The 20,688-nt window shown below is 38.7% G+C and overlaps 1 protein-coding gene across 2 annotated transcripts in view; it reads left to right on the top strand.

The window, feature by feature from the left end:
* The window catches only part of LOC136242146 (E3 ubiquitin-protein ligase MIB2-like), a 22,571-nt gene continuing 1,883 nt past the window's right edge, over nt 1–20,688 (top strand). The window contains exons 1-19 of one of the 2 annotated variants that reach the window (XM_066033558.1): nt 1–98; nt 1,576–1,811; nt 2,784–2,955; nt 3,155–3,261; nt 3,502–3,560; nt 3,775–3,846; nt 4,550–4,616; nt 4,937–5,082; nt 5,428–5,532; nt 6,009–6,113; nt 6,441–6,576; nt 9,795–9,931; nt 10,060–10,167; nt 10,429–10,469; nt 16,980–17,139; nt 17,675–17,826; nt 18,262–18,388; nt 18,736–18,945; nt 19,510–19,679. In XM_066033558.1, coding sequence (XP_065889630.1) covers nt 1,577–1,811; nt 2,784–2,955; nt 3,155–3,261; nt 3,502–3,560; nt 3,775–3,846; nt 4,550–4,616; nt 4,937–5,082; nt 5,428–5,532; nt 6,009–6,113; nt 6,441–6,576; nt 9,795–9,931; nt 10,060–10,167; nt 10,429–10,469; nt 16,980–17,139; nt 17,675–17,826; nt 18,262–18,388; nt 18,736–18,945; nt 19,510–19,679 — 2,309 coding nt within the window. In that variant the 5' untranslated portion in view covers nt 1–98; nt 1,576. Of the gene's footprint in view, nt 111–1,574; nt 1,812–2,783; nt 2,956–3,154; nt 3,262–3,501; nt 3,561–3,774; nt 3,847–4,549; nt 4,617–4,936; nt 5,083–5,427; nt 5,533–6,008; nt 6,114–6,440; nt 6,577–9,794; nt 9,932–10,059; nt 10,168–10,428; nt 10,470–16,979; nt 17,140–17,674; nt 17,827–18,261; nt 18,389–18,735; nt 18,946–19,509; nt 19,680–20,688 lie in introns of both variants that reach the window. The other variant, XM_066033559.1, reaches the window with a different exon arrangement.

Consider the following 20,688-nt stretch of genomic DNA (forward strand, 5'->3'; position numbering starts at 1 on the left):
CGGGGGAAAATATAGGGAAATCCCGAGGATTACGTTAGCAAAGCGAGGCGATCCACGAGCAATATGGCGACGGCGAGGGCGATGGCATAACTTCGAATGTAAGACTTCACGGGGAGTGAACTGAACAATGAGAACAGTGTACCACTGTTTGTATGAAGTGTATTATATGCAATTTAGAATTTTACTTAGTCGCGTGTTGCCTGTCCACTTGAGATTAAAATTCTACACGGTTTTTTTGTTTTTGTGATGGTATTAATAAGCCTACGGTGATCCGATATGAAAAGTGTGTACGTTTATTGAATATACTTCCCACCTCGGGTACAAGTTCATATGCAACGGATGGGTCTTGGCTATTTCCTATGTGGAAGTATATTATTTGACCTCACTACTTGCAAATGGTGTCACTGTACAAGAGTCCATAATAGAGACTGTTGCTAATCCCTGCAACTAAAAGTGAGTGTGTGATCAGTGATATTAATATTGACAATGGCATGACTACAACACACAATAAAATGGTTGTTTAAAGTGTGGAGACTTTGTACATGAAGTGGGAGCAATTTGCCACAAGCATATTTAATGTGAGGCATATAGACAGCCTTGCGAAAGCATGTATTTGTTTTTTTAGATTTGCTTTTATCCTAGCTATGAGTGTGTTTTGCATTACCCAAAATATGTGACCCGGTCTGCGAAAAGGGGTCTTGTAGCCTTTTCAATTACATGTATTTGGCAACCTGTAACTTGACTTGTGAATGTGGTATCACCCTGAAATTTAGTCCCCTTATACCCCCTAACATAGCACTATAGCTTGGTGTAATATGAAGGTAATAGGGTGAAAACATGAGAATTATGATTAGTCAAACTTGACAATTGGAAAGGCTATAAGACCCCTTTTCGCAGACTGGGTCACATATATTTTACACCTTATTTACTGCTGAGTTCCATGCTTTTATAGCTATAAACAATGTTCATGTAGATTTCAGTTCGGTTATGACATATTGTCATAGCCTGAGGTGATATACGCCCCAGCTATTTTAGAATTTCCCCTCATAGTGAAGTGACAAGGTGACACTCCACTGTATTGCAATATGCTGCTATTTTGTGTCAACCCTCATGGTTGTATTGCTTATAGAGGATGAAGAAGTTTGACTAACCCTGGTGGTTTATTAAGACAAAATTTGGTAAATCTCTTAAAAATTAATAACCCATTGACTGAAAAATCATGACCTTTGACTTGTTTTAGAACATTTTCATACAGTTTTGTATAATTATACGAAGTATTTCATTTGGCTTACAGTTTAAATCAGCTCTGTCCATTTATTGCTTCAGTACCAAGTCACAATTGGCTAACTCTATTGCTGTTTGAACAATGTATATGGGACAATGTTACAGTGACAAAACACGTTTTGGCCTTTGTATCACATAACATGGGAGAACTGTGTGGCAGAAAGTGTCTACTGTGTCATCTTTTTGTTTAGGCAGATATGTACTGCATGCCCTATGAGCTCTACCACAGACATTTCCATCATAGGATGTGTTGGTTGGTTTTGTTTTACTTGTCTGTCTGTTTTTCTACAGCATGGAGGCCATTTTAGGTATTAGAGTAGTTCGTGGCCCAGACTGGAGCTGGGGTAATCAAGATGGAGGGGAGGGGTTTGTGGGCACCTTAGTGGAGCTGAAGATGAATCCTCCCTCTGTGGGGAAATCTGCTGGTCACACTGTAGTTGTGGCCTGGGATAATGGAGTGACTTCAAACTATCGAGTTGGATATGATGACAAGTATGATCTTAGAGCTTTAGACAGTGGACCTTCAGGTATAATAATGTGTGTGTGCATGTGCGAGCGTACATGTGTGTGTAACTGTGTATGGGTATGCATGTATACATGTGTTTGTTGTAGTATGTGCGCGTGTGAAGTCATCAAGTGAGAAGTGTCCATGTCTCACAAATTGTAAAGTTCAGGTTAGACTTTGCATGCCCATATACAGTGTATTCACCAATGAGACATGACGTTTCCTGCATGGTACTAAGCATTTGCTTGTAGTATCTGAGTGGTGCATGGGTGGCCCAGTGTGTTTCACTGGGTAGGTGTAGCTGTGTGTATGACAGCTCTTTTGCTGTGTATTTGTGCGTGTATTGTAGCATACCGTATTTACTTGGTTAAACACCGCACCTCAAATAGTCGCTGCATTTGAATAGTGGCCGCAATGAATGTTTCAATTGTGAGTATAGACACCGCCCTTGAATAAACGTTGCGGCTATTAATCAAGTTTTACGTATAACAGGATTCCATATAGCTTTATAAACATGATGTCCTCTAACAACAAATTCAATGAAACATTCGTGAGTGGCAGCATCTCCCATCATTACATCTTCGTAAATTATTTTAATGCACACCCTTGAATACGTTCGCGCTGTATGGCACAGGTTACCATAAATCACACCGTAAGTACAGAAGACAATTCGCTAAACACGTGGCAAAGTATTTCGAATTTGGCTTTGGATCAAATAGTAGCTGCATGTAATAAGTGCTCAAGTACAATAAACAATAAACGCCGCCCTCGAGTAGTAGCTGCCCTTGAATAGTTGCCGCATCAATTTTGGAGCTTAGGCTAATAGTAGTTGTGGCATTTAACCAAGTAAATATGGTATATGTAATGTATGTGTACTGTGTAGTGTACTTGTGACCATAGATAATATACGAACCATCATATATTCGTGGTTCGTATATTATCTATGATGTGACATAGGGTTCCTGTTTCATACTATCCCACTTTTCAATTGCAGGAATTAAACATGATGGCGTTACATGTGACAGTTGCCGTTGTCAACCAGTGTACGGCATTAGATGGAAATGTGCTAAATGTTATGACTTTGATCTTTGTACCAAATGTTACATGAATGATAAACACAGTCTAGAACATGAGTTTGTAAGGGTTGAAAGAGATTCCTCAGCAAGGTATGCACGTAACGAGCGTACAGTATGGTATGTTTAGTTGATGAGTTTGTGTAAACATATTTAAGGCCCTTTGCCCCTTTCTTAGTGGATTATATTATATAGTGAAGGCATTAATTTATTTTGTAAATTCTTTATGGTTTCTTTAATGTACATTCTTTATAGTGCACACTAATACAATATATTGTTCACACTTGTGTAGGGTGAGGGTACCCATTAGAAGTCAGAGTAAGAAGATTATATCTAAAGGAATGTTTGATGGAGCTGTCGTGGTTAGAGGAAGAGATTGGTCATGGCAAAATCAAGATGGTTTGTATATTTATTTACCTTTTGTTAACACCTGAAAGTGTATAGAAATTGTATTGTGACTTTCATGTTCTGTATATTTGTGTGTGTACAAACCCTTTTTGTGTTGTCAATTCAGGTTGCCTAGATCTATGGTTTACCTCTAAAACTTACAAACTCTGTCCCCATTATTGAAAACTAGATCTAGTCCCGATTTTCCATTACGTTGAGACAGCTCATACTATATCTGTCAACTTTGTGTAGGTGGTCCTAATAAAAATGGTACTGTCTTGGAGGTGAAAGGATGGGAAGGTGAAACAGATGTAAGTTGTAGCTATAGTCTAGATACCTTATGTACAGATGTATACCAGTCACGCACAACTATTAGAGTTCATACACTTTCCATGTACATATGTTGCATTTGCAAACAGGCACACAAATGATTGAAAGTTTTTGAATGCATATACATGCGTACACACACACGCACACATACAACATGCACTACTCATATCTTATCTTTTCTTACTAACTTTCCAGAGAAGTGTTGCAGAGGTTGCATGGATTATGAATGGAGTAACAAACATATACCGGCTAGGACATAAAGGAAAGGTATTATCGCATATAGCAATGTTGCTTTAATATCATATGTACATTCTAACCTGTTTTTGTATGCCTCCTATGTACTTATGCTGTACAAAACAGATCATTGGCTTGATGTTATCTGGTCACTTGTTTTGTACAATGGCAATGGAAACTCTCTAGTTAGGACTCTGGACTCTGGCCATACAGAGGTTCTTCTTTCAAGAGTACCATTGTGTTGAGCTTTGGGGGGTATAAATCTAAAGTCTTTGTTCGTATTAGGAAGGTTCCTTACTATTGGGAGTCCTTTTAAGTGGGGCTGTGCAGTGATTAAGATAATAAGATTATCGAGATAGGTATCAATACAATTATCATTATCATGGCAGTTTCCATTATTGTGATAATAGTAAATTTTTGCATACTATAGGAACCAATCTACAATACATGAATTACAATCATGAATCACCATTTTCTTGTCACAATTTGCAAGTAGTGTTTTTGATGGAGGGTTTCCATTATGACTAGTGGTGGTTTAGAATGAATTTTCCAAGTGCTTTATATTGGTATTTGAGCAAGTATATATTGTGATAATCGAGATAATGAGTAGCATTATTAAGATACCAGATATTTTATTATCGCACAGCTCTACCTGTAAGAGATGTTCCAAAGACATGTGTCCCAGTTTTGTATGATGTAGGACTGCTCTTTTGTATGTTGTATTAATGTGCTGTAGGTTGACCTGAAGTGCATCACACCTGCTAATGGAGGCTATTTCTATCCTGACCATCTACCAGTATTGGGTACGTGTCTGTGTGTGTCTGTGTGTGTTATTAGTTGTGCATTGTATGGTCACTGTGGACTACCAAGTTTTTGTAACCTCTTGCACAGGTGGCTACATCTGGCATGTCACAAAGTGCCTATTCAGGGATTTTGTTACATTGTTTGACCTTATTACACACAACATTTCATTGTACTAATCATCTTGGGACTATATTGCTAAACTTTCAAGAGAGCTTACACTTATGTTTAAGTCAAAGCAGCATACAGTATGTAGCAGATTTGCCTAAATTATCAAATAACAGATTTAGCTTACTTAATTGCAGTGTGTGTATTAATACAGGGGCTGCAGCACCCAAGCCAGAGGTGACCACTAAGGCAGGACAAGGCTTGCTAGTATCAGGTGATAATGTCCGGATACAACTAGATGTCGACGTCTTCAAGGCTATGCAGGATGGTCATGGTGGATGGAATGAGAGCATGGCTGATGTGAGTGTTCTATTAGAATAATGGGTGGGCTTTAATTAGAATGCTATGTCTAGTTTGGATATTTCTGTTATCATCTCACAAGTAAATATCATACATATATGCATCATGCTCGAGGACCAATCAGGGTTATACTTTTTTGCCTACCCTAGTGGGGATAGTATTTTAAGATATTCTGAATTTCCAGGTCAAGTGCTATGAAGTACCAGCAGGTCTTAGCTATATATTTTTAGTCCTTTCACTAGTTTTCACCCAAATAATCTTGTGTGACACCTTAATACACAGAATCCACTGTATGTTACTCTACTTTAATTTTCTGGGGTATGTTTATGAGGTCTGTTTTTGTAGATAATTGGTAGTGTTGGAACTGTACATTCTGTGATGGACTCTGGAGATGTACGGGTGAGATTTGGAAACCGAACATGGACCATCAATCCTGCAGCTCTAGACAAGGTACAGTGCATATGGTTACTATTAAGGATTAAAGTAGCCCTCTTTCAAACTTATGTCACTATGCATACAGGGAACATGGCCTGTGGGTGATTGTGGGCATACCTCAGTTGTAGCTTCACTGACACTTGACTCAATGCAGTATCATCTGAATTATCACGCCAGTGTTGTGAGACCATGTGGTGGCTTACAGAGATATTGTGTGTCCCTTAAAACATGCTTGAGGAAGCAAACTAGCTACAGAAGTTGCTTTGAGTAGAGTTTGTGAATGAAATCATGAAACTTTGGTGTCTTGTAATTGTGGTGGACATGAAGTCTTTAGGTGGCCATTATTTGACCTGTTGCTTCTCTGGATCATTCTGTGTGTGATTTAGTAACCATCGTTCATGTAAAAACCTTATATAGACATAAATCCTAGAGAAGGTATCATGTCTGTATAAATAAAGTCATCTGATTGATAAGTGATTTGATTGGTGTAGGTTGCCAATTTCAAAGTCAATGATGTAGTGAAAGTGATTAATGATATCTCACAAGTACACACTCTACAGGAGAATCATGGAGGATGGAGTGATGATATGGCCTTGGTGAGGGGAACATAACTGTAATTGGTATATTGGTGTTGTGATGGCTATGCTAATATTGTGAAATGGTAATACCTACTACAAGCTTCAAACACAGACACATGCTCACATATGACACTATGTATACATATATACAACTTTACACACACACCACACACACACACACACACACACACACACACACACACACACACACACACACACACACACACACACACACACACACACACACACACACACACACACACATTTTGTATTCCTTACTTAAAAAATGCAGTGTTCACTTTGTTGTAGCCTACGTGGAGTTACTGGTGATATTGTTTGTTACAGGCGTTAGGCCAGTTGGGAAGAGTCACAAAACTATTTGGATCAGGTGATGTGAGAGTGGATGTCAATGGTGCCTCCTGGACATTCAATCCACTTTGTCTACTACCAGCCCCTGGGGAAACTCCTCCAGATGTCCCAGGTACCTAATTTATTTACAGTATGTCCTCACCAACCTTTTTGTTTAACTTTTAACTCTTTAACTGTCAATAGTCCAGAAAACTGGATTTAAACTTAATAAATGCACGTGCCTTTCGCTGTACGTTAAATGGTGAGGCCAAAACTAGCCATGTGAATAACCTTTCGGTAAGGAAACACGCAAACCCTTTATATACCTTCATAAAAATGATTCATACTATCACCTTGCAACAAGTTCCATTCGCTTTGCTGTTAAATTTTCTATCAGGCCATATATGACTCACGTGAGTAAACCCACAATTGAAATTAAACACGTGGCAAGAATTTTGAAACATGGGAAACGTCTTGCTGTTGTTCATCACTAAGTAAGCCACTGTAGTTACAGTAACCTCTCCAAGTTGCCCAGTGAACAGACTTTCGATAAATGTGTAGTTTTAGGCTATAAGAATTAAGTTACCCTGGGGACCTATAGTATGTTCATGTTGAGCTAAATCCTCAAAAACATTTAATGACTCATGAATGCAATTACACACAAGCTTGAAATTTGGCTCATTTGTAGTATTGCTTGACCCGCTAAAAATATTTCAAAATCTTTTTGTTCAAATGTTTGACATAGTATTTACGGCCAATCAAAATTTTCACAACACATTTCCTATGGGGAAGCCATATAAGTACAGTGTCCATTACAGCCCTTTCCCAAACTTGTAATGAAGCTAAACCGTACGTGTCTGTTTTTGACACTTTTGCTGTTACCAATAATCATCTGGTTGGCTGAAATGTTAACTCTGTTGAAAAAATCCACTTTTAATTTTTAGCTGTTTTTCAGGATTCAGCTCTACGTGAACATACTATAATGTTACCTACCATGTGTGCCCATATTGTGTAGACATGCATTCCCCAAAAGTTCCAGGGTTAAAAGTGTAGTGAATATTATGCAATACTATAGATCTGTTCAAATACTCTAATGCAACATACACTACTGCATATCTCCCATGTCATGTATGGTTAATACAAAATTGGCTTTTGAAGATATTGCAATTTACTTTAGTTTTTAGTGCAGTTGGAATCAAGACACACGATAGTGTGTTGTGGAACCAAGTACAGCCAGTGTGGGCACGTGACAGACAAGTGTGTATTTTACAGGAATCAAGAAAGCACCGTTTTTATGCATCTGTAGCTCAATAATGGCTGGACGGAAATTAACCATTTTTGTCATGGAAACTCCCTCAGGGTAGGTCACCTCCCATTCCAAATTTGAGGTGAATCCACTTATCCATCACTGAGATACGCGCCTTCAAAGTTCGTCTTATTTTCTTTGTATTTTTCTTCTTATTTTTGCATACTTTAGAAAAATCATAATAACTCGTGCATGCTTTGGTCAATTTACTTAAAATTTGGAGTGCAGTAAAAGCATAATACTGTACATCTACAATCCAATTTTGGTACAGATCAGGCAATGAACAAGTGAGTTATGTGTGATTTTTCAAAAGTCCAAAGGCAATTTGTTGTCACACCTCTAGGGTAAATTGCATGACGGAATAACTTGAAAATCGGTCTGTACATGGAGTAACTATCATAGTGCAAACCTTTTGTAGTTTGAAAGAAATTGCATTAACAGTCATGGAGTTATAACAAAAAACCAACCATGTGTAAAAAAGCGCACGATCGAGTTTTGTAATAAAAAAGTATTACTTGCCACGCCTGCCAGGCAAACTAGCTAATGGAATCAGCTGAAAATAGGTAGAGAGGTAGATTAATTATTTTAGAACGATCTTTCAGTAGTTTACAAGGAATCAGATTAAAAACTACTGAGTTACACTATGAAAGTCAACTAGGTGTAACAAGTGCACGATCGAGATACTGTAATAGTGCAGTCACCCTAATAGAACATTCACCATGTAGAGAGTGCAAGTCATCCCTATAGAGAGTTCAGCTACAAACAAGTCACTTGTAGAGTTCAGCTAAAAAGTTACCCAACAGAGTGCTCAACTACAAACAAGTCACCCTGTTGAGAGTTCAGCTACAAACAAATCACCCTGCTGATAGTTTAATAATAAACAAGTCGCCATTCAGCTAAAATAGTCACACACAATACCATTAGAATGTTCAGTTACAAACAAGTCACCGTGTAGAGATTTCAGCTACAAACAAATCACCCTGTAGAGAGCTCAGCTACAAGCAAGTCACCCAGTAGAGTATTCAGCTACAAACAAGTCACCTGGTACAGAGTTCAGCTACGAACAAATCACCCTGTAGAGAGTTTAGCTACAAACAAATCACCCTGTAGAGAGTTTAGCTACAAACAAGCCTACCTGTAGAGAGTTCAGCTGCAAGCAAATTCCTATTTTGAAGGTTCAGCCACAAACAAGTCACCCCTACAAACAAATCACTCTGTGGAGAATTCAGTATCCCACTTTGAAGAGATTTCAGCCACACAAAAGTCACTTCAGCTACAAACAAGAGAGCTCAGTTACAAACAAGCCACCTTGTGGAGAGTTCAGCTACAAATAAATCATCCTGTGGAGAGTTCAGTATTATTAAACAAGTCACCCTGTAGAGTGCTTAACTAAAAGAAGTCACCTGTAGAATTCAGCACCCAGTAGAATTATTGTTCAGCTACAAACAAGTCCCCTTGTAAAGAGTTCAACTACTAACAAACACCCTGTGGAGTGTTCAGCTACAAACAAGTCACCTTGTAAGTAGGAGAGAGTACATGTGATAATTTTCATATATTATTAATTTTTATAGATAAAATGCATCATTTTAAAAATTATCCAGATAATTCAACTGTGTCTTCCTCCTTTCTGCAGTAAAGAAAAAGACAAGTAAAGAAAACTCCAAAGCTGGCCACCTTTGGAGTATACAAATACAAAAAGAAGTGATATCTATACAACAAAAAACAGCCAGGCTGTGAAAAAAGGTGCGGCCCCAAAAGGACTTCACCTGAATTGTTCTTAAAATTTTTGCCATTAACCTACAATCACAGCCATTTCTTGGCCACCACCTGTGATTTTACATCTTTTTTCACCATAGCCTTTTTGGGGACCACAACTTTTTTTCCACAGCCTGACTGTTTTTGTATAGATATTGTTTATTGCACTTGGTATTTCAAAACGTAAATTTATCACTTACTGTAAGTTGCTGTGCACTAAACTAGCTAGTGTATACACAAAAATTTACCTGGTTATTATTTAAATTTTGTTGTGTATTCTTTTGTTCCAGTACAACAGAAAACTGAGGACCTGTCAATGTATCTTAAGCTGTTGTCATTTTTGGACACACCTGCATTAATTGTTGCAGCGGCTGCTGCTAATGATGCATCAACAGTCCGAGACTTTTTGAATAGGAAACCTCAAGATGTAAGAAAGATGACTGTGTGTGTGGTGTGTGTGTAGTGTGTGCATGCGTGCGTGCGTGTGTGTGTGTGTGTGTGTGTGCATATGGAAAGATAGTATTGAGTGTCATTTATGTTCATCTTCTTCACCAGGTTGACTTCAAAGTTGAAAACAGAACAGCAATACATGTAGCATGTGCCAATGGCAGTGTGGACGTATTAAAAGTTTTATTAGAATATAAAGCCAACCCAGAAATTCCTGTAAGTTAGTTGTACTTGCAACCATCCCGTGTGCATGTCCTTGTACACTGTATTATCAACATGTAAACTGGTTTGTGTGGTTATAGTAATGGAACAAATCATATTCTTCATTTTTCTGTGGGGTTATGAGGTTAGCATATATTCCAAGAAGCTTTAAATGTATTACAAGGGTGTGTGATCTATCTATCTACACAATTTTGGGATTGTATTCAAAGTTCTAATAGTTCCTATTTACAGTACATAATCTATCCATTTATTTAGGATGAAGAAGGGGATTTCCCTCTACACCTCTGTGCTTACAGGTATGTGTGTACATAGTAAATTGAGTTCTTGCCAAACTGTATTCGTACCAACTTGGACTAGATGTGTGTATTTTATTGGAGTAAGGGAAGGACCCACAGTATATTATAGAGGTGTTTGCTTTTTTGATGGGTTGAAGAACCTTTGTAATTTGTATAATCAGCTTGTAGTTTGTTACCTGAAAAAGAAAAAGAAATGGTTTTGATATTTCTAACAGTCATCTTGAGCATGCCAATTTTTTCAAGAAATACTTGAGGTGTGTGTTAAAGACTAATACAGGCTGTTCTAATCGCTTATTGATCCAACATTTTCTAATCGCTTATTGATCCAACAAGAAGGAGATGAAATATTGCTGTGTGCCTGTATTTTCTGTGTCTCTATCTAATCTATGCCCTGCTTGTCATCTCATCAGCATTAGTGCAACAGTAGATCAGCCATTTTTGCCTGATGTTTTGTCCTCAAGCACTTACAGATAAAACACTATCACTATGTGAGAAGTCAATGGTATAGGTCAAATGCAGAGACACTTCCAGATCCTGTGGCTCCTTTGGTGTATCACTAGACTGTATGTGCTGGAGATCAAATCACCATACTAGGTCTAGGATGTCTAGGATTTGTTTCTGCATCCAAAAAACTCACTCCCTCTACTACCACAGTTTAGTCTTCTCACAGTTCCCTACTGGGGCAGGCAGGCAGGCAGGCAGGCAGGCAGGCAGGCAGGCAGGCAGGCAGGCAGGCAGGCAGGCAGGCAGGCAGGCAGGCAGGCAGGCAGGCAGGCAGGCAGGCAGGCAGGCAGGCAGGCAGGCAGGCAGGCAGGCAGGCAGGCAGGCAGGCAGGCAGGCAGGCAGGCAGGCAGGCAGGCAGGCAGGCAGGCAGGCAGGCAGGCAGGCAGGCAGGCAGGCAGGCAGGCAGGCAGGCAGGCAGGCAGGCAGGCAGGCAGGCAGGCAGGCAGGCAGGCAGGCAGGCAGGCAGGCAGGCAGGCAGGCAGGCAGGCAGGCAGGCAGGCAGGCAGGCAGGCAGGCAGGCAGGCAGGCAGGCAGGCAGGCAGGCAGTGGAAAACAAGCGTAAACATGAGAGATGTTATGCATGCATGTTGTTATGCTCAAACCTTCTATATACATCATTTTAGGACTGCAATGCAGTTTGTAAACTACTCTAATAAAACATACACCTCATACAAGAGACACACAGAGAGTCATCATTAATACCTATGTGGGTGTTCCATGTACACTTATTGTTGAGGGATTGTATGTACTCATATATGACCCACAGTGAGTAAACACTTGTGCCCAGCTGCAACAAAAAGTGCTTTGATAAAATAGTATTAAAAATAGGGAAGTTCTTACATAAGGACCAGTATTGATTTTTTTTTTTTTTTAATGCTGAAACCCAATTTTTGGTCTACCCACCTTCCTGCCTGACCATAGCCAAAGATTAGAGGCTGAACTATACAACTCAAAGCTTTTTTCACACATCAAGTTCAAGATGTCAAATGAAAGCACTTGTGAAAAGCAGATACTCTCCCACTTTAGCAGCGAAGGTTATTATTGTGTATCATACAATTTGCATACCGATCTAAGGTACAGTTATTTGTGTAAACACAGTGAAGATGTGCATGCAGACACTGTAAGCTTCTTATTCCATAGACAATTGATATCTGAACCCCTTGGGACCACAGGTAGTCCGTAAGTCTGAAAAGTTTGTATCTCTGAAATTGTATATAAAGAACATTTTTTAAAATTTCAGTGTTGTCAACTACCCTAATAGAACAGTCACTACTCTAATAGAGCAGTCATTTGTCCATAGTTCAATTAACCAAGATTCCAGATAAGTGGGGTCCGGATAACTGAGGTTCCACTGTAGTTAGAATTTCTGCATTTAATAAGATTAAACTACTCTAATACAGCAGTCAAGGAAGTATGCTTATATTATAGCAATCACAGCTGCAGTTAAATCTTCACATTTGTCTTCCATGAAAGCATAGGTTTTACTGTGCTTGTTACAATGCAGTGTCCGACCTTCTAAAACCTTATTATTAACTGGAAGCATGTCCTTAGACACTTTGTTGATTAATTTTACAGTACGATGATGATTTTGCACTTGTTGTACAGTAATGATAATACAGATTTTGTTCAGCTTTGATGATATCATGAATAGTTAACGTAAATACTTGCATACAATAGTACACAATAGCTAGTTAGGTCTGCATAGCACATTTTTATATTTCTTTAGTAGGAGACTGTATGAAAATATGCTGCTCCAACCAAGTTATAGGCCATACAGGTCTCAAAACTGGCTAAAATGAAAAGTAATTTACAGCACAAGTCTTTATTCAACACCTCAAAGCTGTACAGCTACATACAGCCATCCCCAGGCTGACATTAAGGCCACGTACGGGTTGCTACTGTGCTTAGGAAAAGCAGCCAGCAAAAGCAGACCACTCAAGTCTAGCTGGTTTTGATGGTGCAATTGGATAGTTTATTCATGTAGCTTTGTGTTCTTGGTGAAAAGTCAAATCTGCCATCATGGGTGATAAGACCGGTTTTCCCAGATCCAGTCACATATTACCAATTTGTCATACTGCTCAAATACGTCCACTCCATTGAGTTTGTCAAGTGTTCCTAGTTCAGTGTATCCAGTTCAATGAGTCTGTTGTGACTACAGTCCATCAAGTGTTGTTTGCATTACCTATTGAACAATACAGGCATTCAGATCACAAAAACACTGCTCTAGGTGTATTACATAGTGTATGTACTTAATGTACTGTTGTGATGATGGTTCATCGAAGCAAAAGTGCTGTCCGCCGGAGTGAACTATTGCCTTGTTCATTTTTAGAATGATTGCTGTTAGCATACCACAATGCAGTAGTGTCATCATTTTAATACTCACGTTCAGTTTACATGTTCAGTCTGCAGTCCATTAAGTCTGTCGAGTGTGTTCAGTCCATCGAGTATCATCAGCCTGTTGAGTATCTCCATTCCTTCAAACTTGTCAAATAACTTCATCTCCTCGGTTGAGTGTCTCCAGTCCATTGCGTATCATCATGAACTTATCAGGCAGCTCTAATGTGTTCACTACTTTGAATCTGTCAACTGTCTGCAGCTCAAAGTGCCTGTTAGGTGTATCCAGTCCATTTAGTTTAACCTATAGAACTGTACATGACACAGTTTCATGCTACACTAACCTCATCATGTTAAGCATCATGCTGTAGACTAACATTTCTTGTTCACCGGTTTAAATTGTTGTTCTCCAACTGGCACTAGAGTCACCTTGGAGAACTGATCATGCTAAGTGAATACGAACAGCAATCAAGCGTTGTAACGTTACATGAACAAGAATGCGTTTAGGCATTAAGATCACACAACCACTGCTTTAGGTGTACTACATAGTGTCTCTACTCAACATATTGTTGTGATGATAGTTCATTGAAGCAGAAACGCTGTCCGGTGGAGTGGACTCTTGTCATGTTCACTTTTAGCGTGGCTGCTATTAGCAACATGCAATGTATCCGTATTGCAGTAGTGTCATCATTAATATACTCATGTTCAGTCTTCATGTTTAGTCTGCAGACTATTCAGTCTGTCAGGTCTGTTCAGTCCATGAAGTGTTACCAGCCCGTCAAGCTTGTTGAGTATCTCCATTTCTTTAAACCTGTCAACTAACTCCATCTCCATTATATTCAGTCAGTTGAGTGTTGATCGTGTATCACTAATATGTTAGGCGGCTCAACTATATCCACTCCTTCGAAGCTGTCAACTGTATCCGTTGAGCCTATTGACTCCATCAAGTTTTGTGTGTATGATGTACAGATCTGTACAGGCATTGAGGTCACACCTTTTCATTCTACGCTGACCTCATCATGTTAAACACCAGTGCTGTTTCTTGTTGAATGTTGCTCTCCAGCTAGCACTAATGCTACAGAATTACCTTGAAGAACTGACTATGCTAAGTGAATACAGCAACAAGTGTTATAATATTACATCAACCAGATTATTATATTAGCAAATGAGACAAGGTAACACTGGCTGCCTATGAGCAAAATGGTAAATCTAAGCATGAATGAATAAAATTTCAGCAGTTCAATACAAATGAGTAAACAACTTTAACGCGTTCACTTACATCTGAGGTGAATTGAACATCATTTGCATGGCCCACACTACTTACCTAAAGCATTTCAGTAGTTGGTAACTGAAAATATGTAGCTTAGTTTCAAACACACATTTGCCATTTTGCACTTGCATGACCACGCCCATTTGTTATACCGTGGAGATTTCACACTACACTTCATCTTTTACAACTATGCATTGTTTCTGCAGTCAAATGTTTACCTAAATCTTTGTCTAACGTCAGAAAGAAATGGATAGTTTACTAATGACAAAATATTGTCAAGTGACTGTAGAAACAAAGTCAAAAGGAATCCATACCATAGTTAAGATCAATGAATTTCAATAGATTTCATCTTACCAGTTTGGGACTTTCGGAGAGCAGCCAAGAATACTTCAAGAGTCATCAGTGAGTACTATTATAATCAAGATGCAAATATTCATCATGTGGATGTGACGATAGCTATTAGTTTGCACCTTTAGGGCTGAATAGTGGCTCAATGATACAGATTCACGATTTTGCTTGCAGTTTAAGAACATCATTTTTCTCTGGCTAAAGAGCCATTGAATTGTGCGTGTGGTGTCTGCATTGCAAGTACAGAAGAGAAAATAGCAATTTATGGAACTACATTTTTGTCTGTAACTTGTGCTAACCGTTGGCAATTGCTGAGCTGAAAAGAAAGTACATCTAACAAGATACCTTAGCAATGTAAAAATGTTATGTACAGTGGCTGTGAGCATCTCGCAAAAAGTATAAATTGAAGAAAGAAAGAAACCACCTAACTACGGACAACCAAGTACAATATAGAGAGTATAATAAAGCGGTCACCCTAATACAACAATCAAGTAAATTGTTAGGATAGGTATATTTTAAATTGTTAAATGGTGTAGCCATTCACTAAAAAGCAGTGAGCAAGAGACACTATTGTATAACTTTATGTGGATATTACTATTTAGGGATTTTTCTACATAGCAAATAGTTTCTGACTTTAAACGTGCTACTTAAAGTTTCTAAGTATCCTGTTAAAAATGACAAGAGTGAATCCTGCCATTGCTAGTGCTTTTATGTAATCACAGGCTGTGAAATAATGAATGATTAAATATCTGATACCAACGAAGTGTCTTTTAAAGTGCATCCCTGTAGAATTTGTAGAACCATTAAAAAGCTCAATGAAGGAAATTGAAATATTAATAATTGCTAGAATGACGAGAGTTTACTTTATTTCTTGTAAGGTACGCTTTGTTGTGGGTAAGTCACCCTTTTGTTGGTGCACGTGGTGGAGTTCTGTGAAGATTTTACAAAGAGTTATCAAGAAATTTGATGATGTGGTATCCACATCATAACATTAGCATGGATTCGAAAACAATAATTGTTACATTACATTGCTTAGCAGCTGTAATATGACTTTCTAGTTAGCAGCCATATCTAGCAAGTCTTTAACTGTTTGTTATGAATTTTGGTGGCCATTGATAAAAGACACATACTTGTAACACTTGTTCAATATTTTTGACGTTATTTAACTTTGCGCAAAACTTGTATTACAAGTTTATATCTGTGAGTTGAGCATTGTGCAGTGAGCTTGACTGTGAAACAGTTTGTTCTGTTATTGATGTTGTAATGTACATTTCCAAGTAAGGAATTTGATTCGACAAATCCATACATTCCTGTCGTAATATATAATCCTGGCAGTTAATATTGCTGTGTTTAAAATGTTCCATGAGTGATCTCAGAATGATCAACCCTTTCATAGTACGCCAATATGGCACTTTTATTAAATAGCTGAAGATGCATAATTCCTGTCAGTCAAGTTATATGGCATGATGCCATTCATAACTGTATTCATGAAAAGCAATTTTTATTTTCAAACATTTTTTTATTGTACACTAAATAAGGCCAAGTTCCACCATGTCACAGCCCACCTTATAAGCTCAATAGACTGAAGGCTCACTGAATCCCTACATAAACAAATAAGGCTGTTACCTTGTACCATCCTTAAGGCATGTGGCAAACTTTGGTATGAGCTAATTGGACAGTGCATGTGTAGGTGTAGTTTGTGTGTCCCACTGTGTAGGAACATATGGGATTGTTGTCCGACCAGTAGATATTGAAACTATTGACAGTCCCTTAACTTAATGTAATTCATGCATTCCTATTAGTGTAGTGTGATACATGTGTGTGTATGTAGGCATGCATGTGTTGGATGTGTTTAGCTTGTACTTAATGTAATTAGTAATTTAGTTACCACTTATCACTGTTACTTTCTATGCCAAAACATGAAAAGGGTATAGCTTAATAAAATAAAAAAATCTAACGTTATAAAAGTTGTGAAATCAAAGGTGACAGCAAAGATATTTTAATGATGACGGCATCATCATGCCATTGTTAAACTGATATAAAACATTTTTTAGTGACGAACCAAAGTGTGCAGACTTGTTGTTACAACACGGAGCTGAGCCTAATCCAAAGGACTCTAAAGGCAGCACTCCTGTCATTATAGCAGCATCTAAAGGGTGTAATGAACTGTTAAGAACACTAGTACAATATCCAGCAGTGAGACTGGCTGATCAGGTATAGCTGTGTATGCACACACATGCACACAACACACACACAAACACACACAGAGCAGAGACAGAGTAATGCCTATGGGTCACACTTACTGTACTAACAAGCTTGTTAGGGGATTAAACAAATGACCTCATTACTCTTCAGCAGGGTCTCAGTGTGAGAGTTTGAAATGAAATTACGATTTCCCTTCCTAGATTATTCATTGTAGTATTACACAATACACTTGAACATTGTTAACTATTGGACCATGTAGCATGATGCTGTCACAGGATATTTTGTGCATGAATAAAGGTACTCACTATCCTTCAAAATTTCCTTTACACTTAGCAAGTAAATAGGTTAGGACCTGTTATTGCAGACTATTGTGCTATTGCAACCTTCAAAAATGATGTCCATGTGTGAATGCACATGCTATGCTACACTACACTGCACACACGCACGCACATGCATGCATGCAAGCGCGCACGCACACACACTAGTCCCGAAATACCAAGTATTCTGCTACAATCATTAACTGCTTAATGTGTATTCAACACAGGATAAAGATGGGGACACTGCACTTCACTGTGCCATTCTAGCACAAAAGCATGAAGCAGCACGCATCTTGCTGGATGCCAATGCAGACCCCGGCCTTGTAAACTTCAACCTCTTCAACTGTGTTCATGTCGCAGCCAAAGCTGGCGTCCTACCGTAAGTATCATATTCACCACTATAAGACAGTCTTTGTAGATCACATACAATTAACAGGTCTTTGGAATGGTATAAATGATATTGTATTTCATGTATGGAAGTCACTTAATAGATACATGTAGTTGTTGTATTGTAATCGACACGTTAGTTGGGGGTAATATTGAATATTGTCAAGACATACATCAATATCTGTTATCCCTTTCACATGCCACTCCTTAAGGAAATGAAATTTTATAGTGTGATATGTGCATATACACACGTGTGCTTGCATGCGGATTGCATACGTTTGCATGTACACGTGTGTGTGTGTCACGCATGTACTTTCACAGTGCATGGATATAAATGTGCGTGTACATGTGTGTGTACATACGTGTGTCTGTCTGTCTGTCTGTCAATGTACCTAAATCTATGTCCACTGTTCCTTGTATGTTGTAGCATTATGGAAAAGTTTGTCGAAGACTATCCGAATCTGATCAACGTACCAAAGGATGATGGTTTCACAGCCCTTCACTTAGCAGCCATCAATGATAATCTAGATGTGGTGACACTGTTAACTGCCTGTGTAAGTGTACCACTGTGTGTACTGTTGTGTTGTGTGTCAACTGAGTGGGAGTTATTATTTCATTGGTCTGCTATGTGGTGGGTTGAGTGGGACTTGCCTGGGTGTAAATTGTGTAATTAAATTTTTTGGGGTTATGATTTTCCCTGTTATGCTAATTTGGTTTTTGTGGCCTTGTAGTCACCTTGTGGTCAGTGAAAAAAGTCCTTGCTGCTTACAAGTTACACATTACAACTCTCTCACTCCCTCCTTCCCTTGCATGCACACACACACACACACACACACACACACACATGCATGTGCACACGCACGCAATACTGTAGTTACTATAATGTTCCGTCTCCCTGTAGCCCTCATGTGATATTAACGCCATAACAGATAGAGGCCAGACAGCTCTTATTATATCAGTACATCAAGGCTATACAAGGATTGTTGAGAAGCTTGTCGGCTTTGGAGCTGACCTTAACGTTGCTGATGCTGATGGTGACACTGCCCTACATCTGGCTATGGTCCGAGAGACGATCGCAAGTATCACATCTGACACACCAGAAACAAGCAGGGTTAGAATGCTGTTGCCAAATCATGTTCCACTTTGTAGTAGAACACAAGTCTACACATCTTACCTACTTACATAGTCACTGTTATTAGACTGCCTTTCTAAACCATATAACTTTAAAGGCCTGAGTATCCATGAACAACATTTTATTGAAATAGCTTGAAATTTCATGGACAAAAATGCTGTTAGTGCAACTAGGGTGGATATGTTGTATATACAGTATGATACTAATAATATAACTGGTACATTTGTGGTATTTTGTGTTTACCTTACTACCTTACTACCATGGGACAATGATGAAATGTAATTGACATATTATTTGCTTGACTGCTATTTCCTTTTGGGAGCACAGTTGAGCCAGGATGGAATCATGAATTTTCTTTGCTATAACTTCATGTTTCAACTGTAAAATTTTCTTAATACTCCCTATATTTGGAAAGTGTATTAGAGTTTGTGTACTGTGATTTCATGAGTCTCACACTCCGGTATGTTTCATGAATACGATTTTCTTTAAACTTTGAATGTTATTTCAGGTCTGGTCTAGTTTAATCTTTCACTGTCTTTGCAGATCATCAGTGGCTTCAGCTTGCCAGGGGACAAGACAGCCAATGTTGCCGTCGCTTCATTGTTGGCACAAGAGGGTGCTGACCTTCATAAGAAGAACAGCAGAGGACTCACACCATTGGAGCTATGCTCTGATGATGTGGCTAGACTTATTACAAGCTTTGCATCTAACAGGTAGTGTTACGTATGTTTGTGTTGTGTATGTGTGTGGGTGAGCAAAACTCCCATGCTACCAACCTCCTTTTTGGTGGGCATTCAAGAAGTGTGTGTGTGTTGCATGCATGTCTGTAGTGTATGTGTTTTAGTGCGTTAGCGAATGCATCTAACCTACCTGAAGTGCCCTGTTGAAAAGTAGCGACAATAGTGGTCAGGGGACCTTTGATGCAAAAACAGTTTTGATCTTAATGCAATGTAAACGTAGCCATGAGAACATCATCACGTTATCATCTGCTGAGTCACTTAGTCAGTCATGCAGCATGTGTCATGCTGTGCCATAAACTTTGCTACATAACGTACCTATATAATAATCAGTGTGGCTAAATGTAGATCTTGTGTCTTTTGTAAGAGATCAGTGGGACTGGTCACCATACAATGGAAGGTATCTGCTTTCTTATTCATAACCTGACACTAATTTTATCCAAACACAGTATTGCTTTTATCTTTTGTTGCGATGTAGAAGTGTACACATGTGTTGGTGATTTTCTACACGTGTGTACACAATTTCTACATTTATTGGCCTGGTACAATGGACAGTGTTGGATTAATACGGCTATGCATTGATTACAGCAAGATATCCAGAGATTTTCCAAAACATGCAGGTCAGGGTTTTTGACAAGTATTTTACTCTGAGATAAACTGGCCCAACCCTGACATCTACTGCTCTACCAGTAGGATACCGCTGGGACAATTAGCTCAATTTTAAAGTGTATTAGCCACAAAACTTAATTGGTGCCGAGAAAAATGAAGCAGATTTGTGTTCACACTGAGCCAAAGGAGCGCCATATTGCCTTATCAAATACCCTGATGCAGGTGTGCATTTTTGGGATGATTTTGAAGGAATAAAGTGCTGAAATCTAGGATGCTGTGTAGAGACTAGAACACAGCTGTGTGACTACACTCTGGGCATTTTGAATAGTAATACTAGCTGATTATTCTGTAACTAAAAATTTTTAGATGGGTTTAT

This window comes from Dysidea avara, chromosome 13 (assembly GCF_963678975.1).
Source record: "Dysidea avara chromosome 13, odDysAvar1.4, whole genome shotgun sequence".
Classification (NCBI taxonomy): domain Eukaryota; kingdom Metazoa; phylum Porifera; class Demospongiae; order Dictyoceratida; family Dysideidae; genus Dysidea; species Dysidea avara.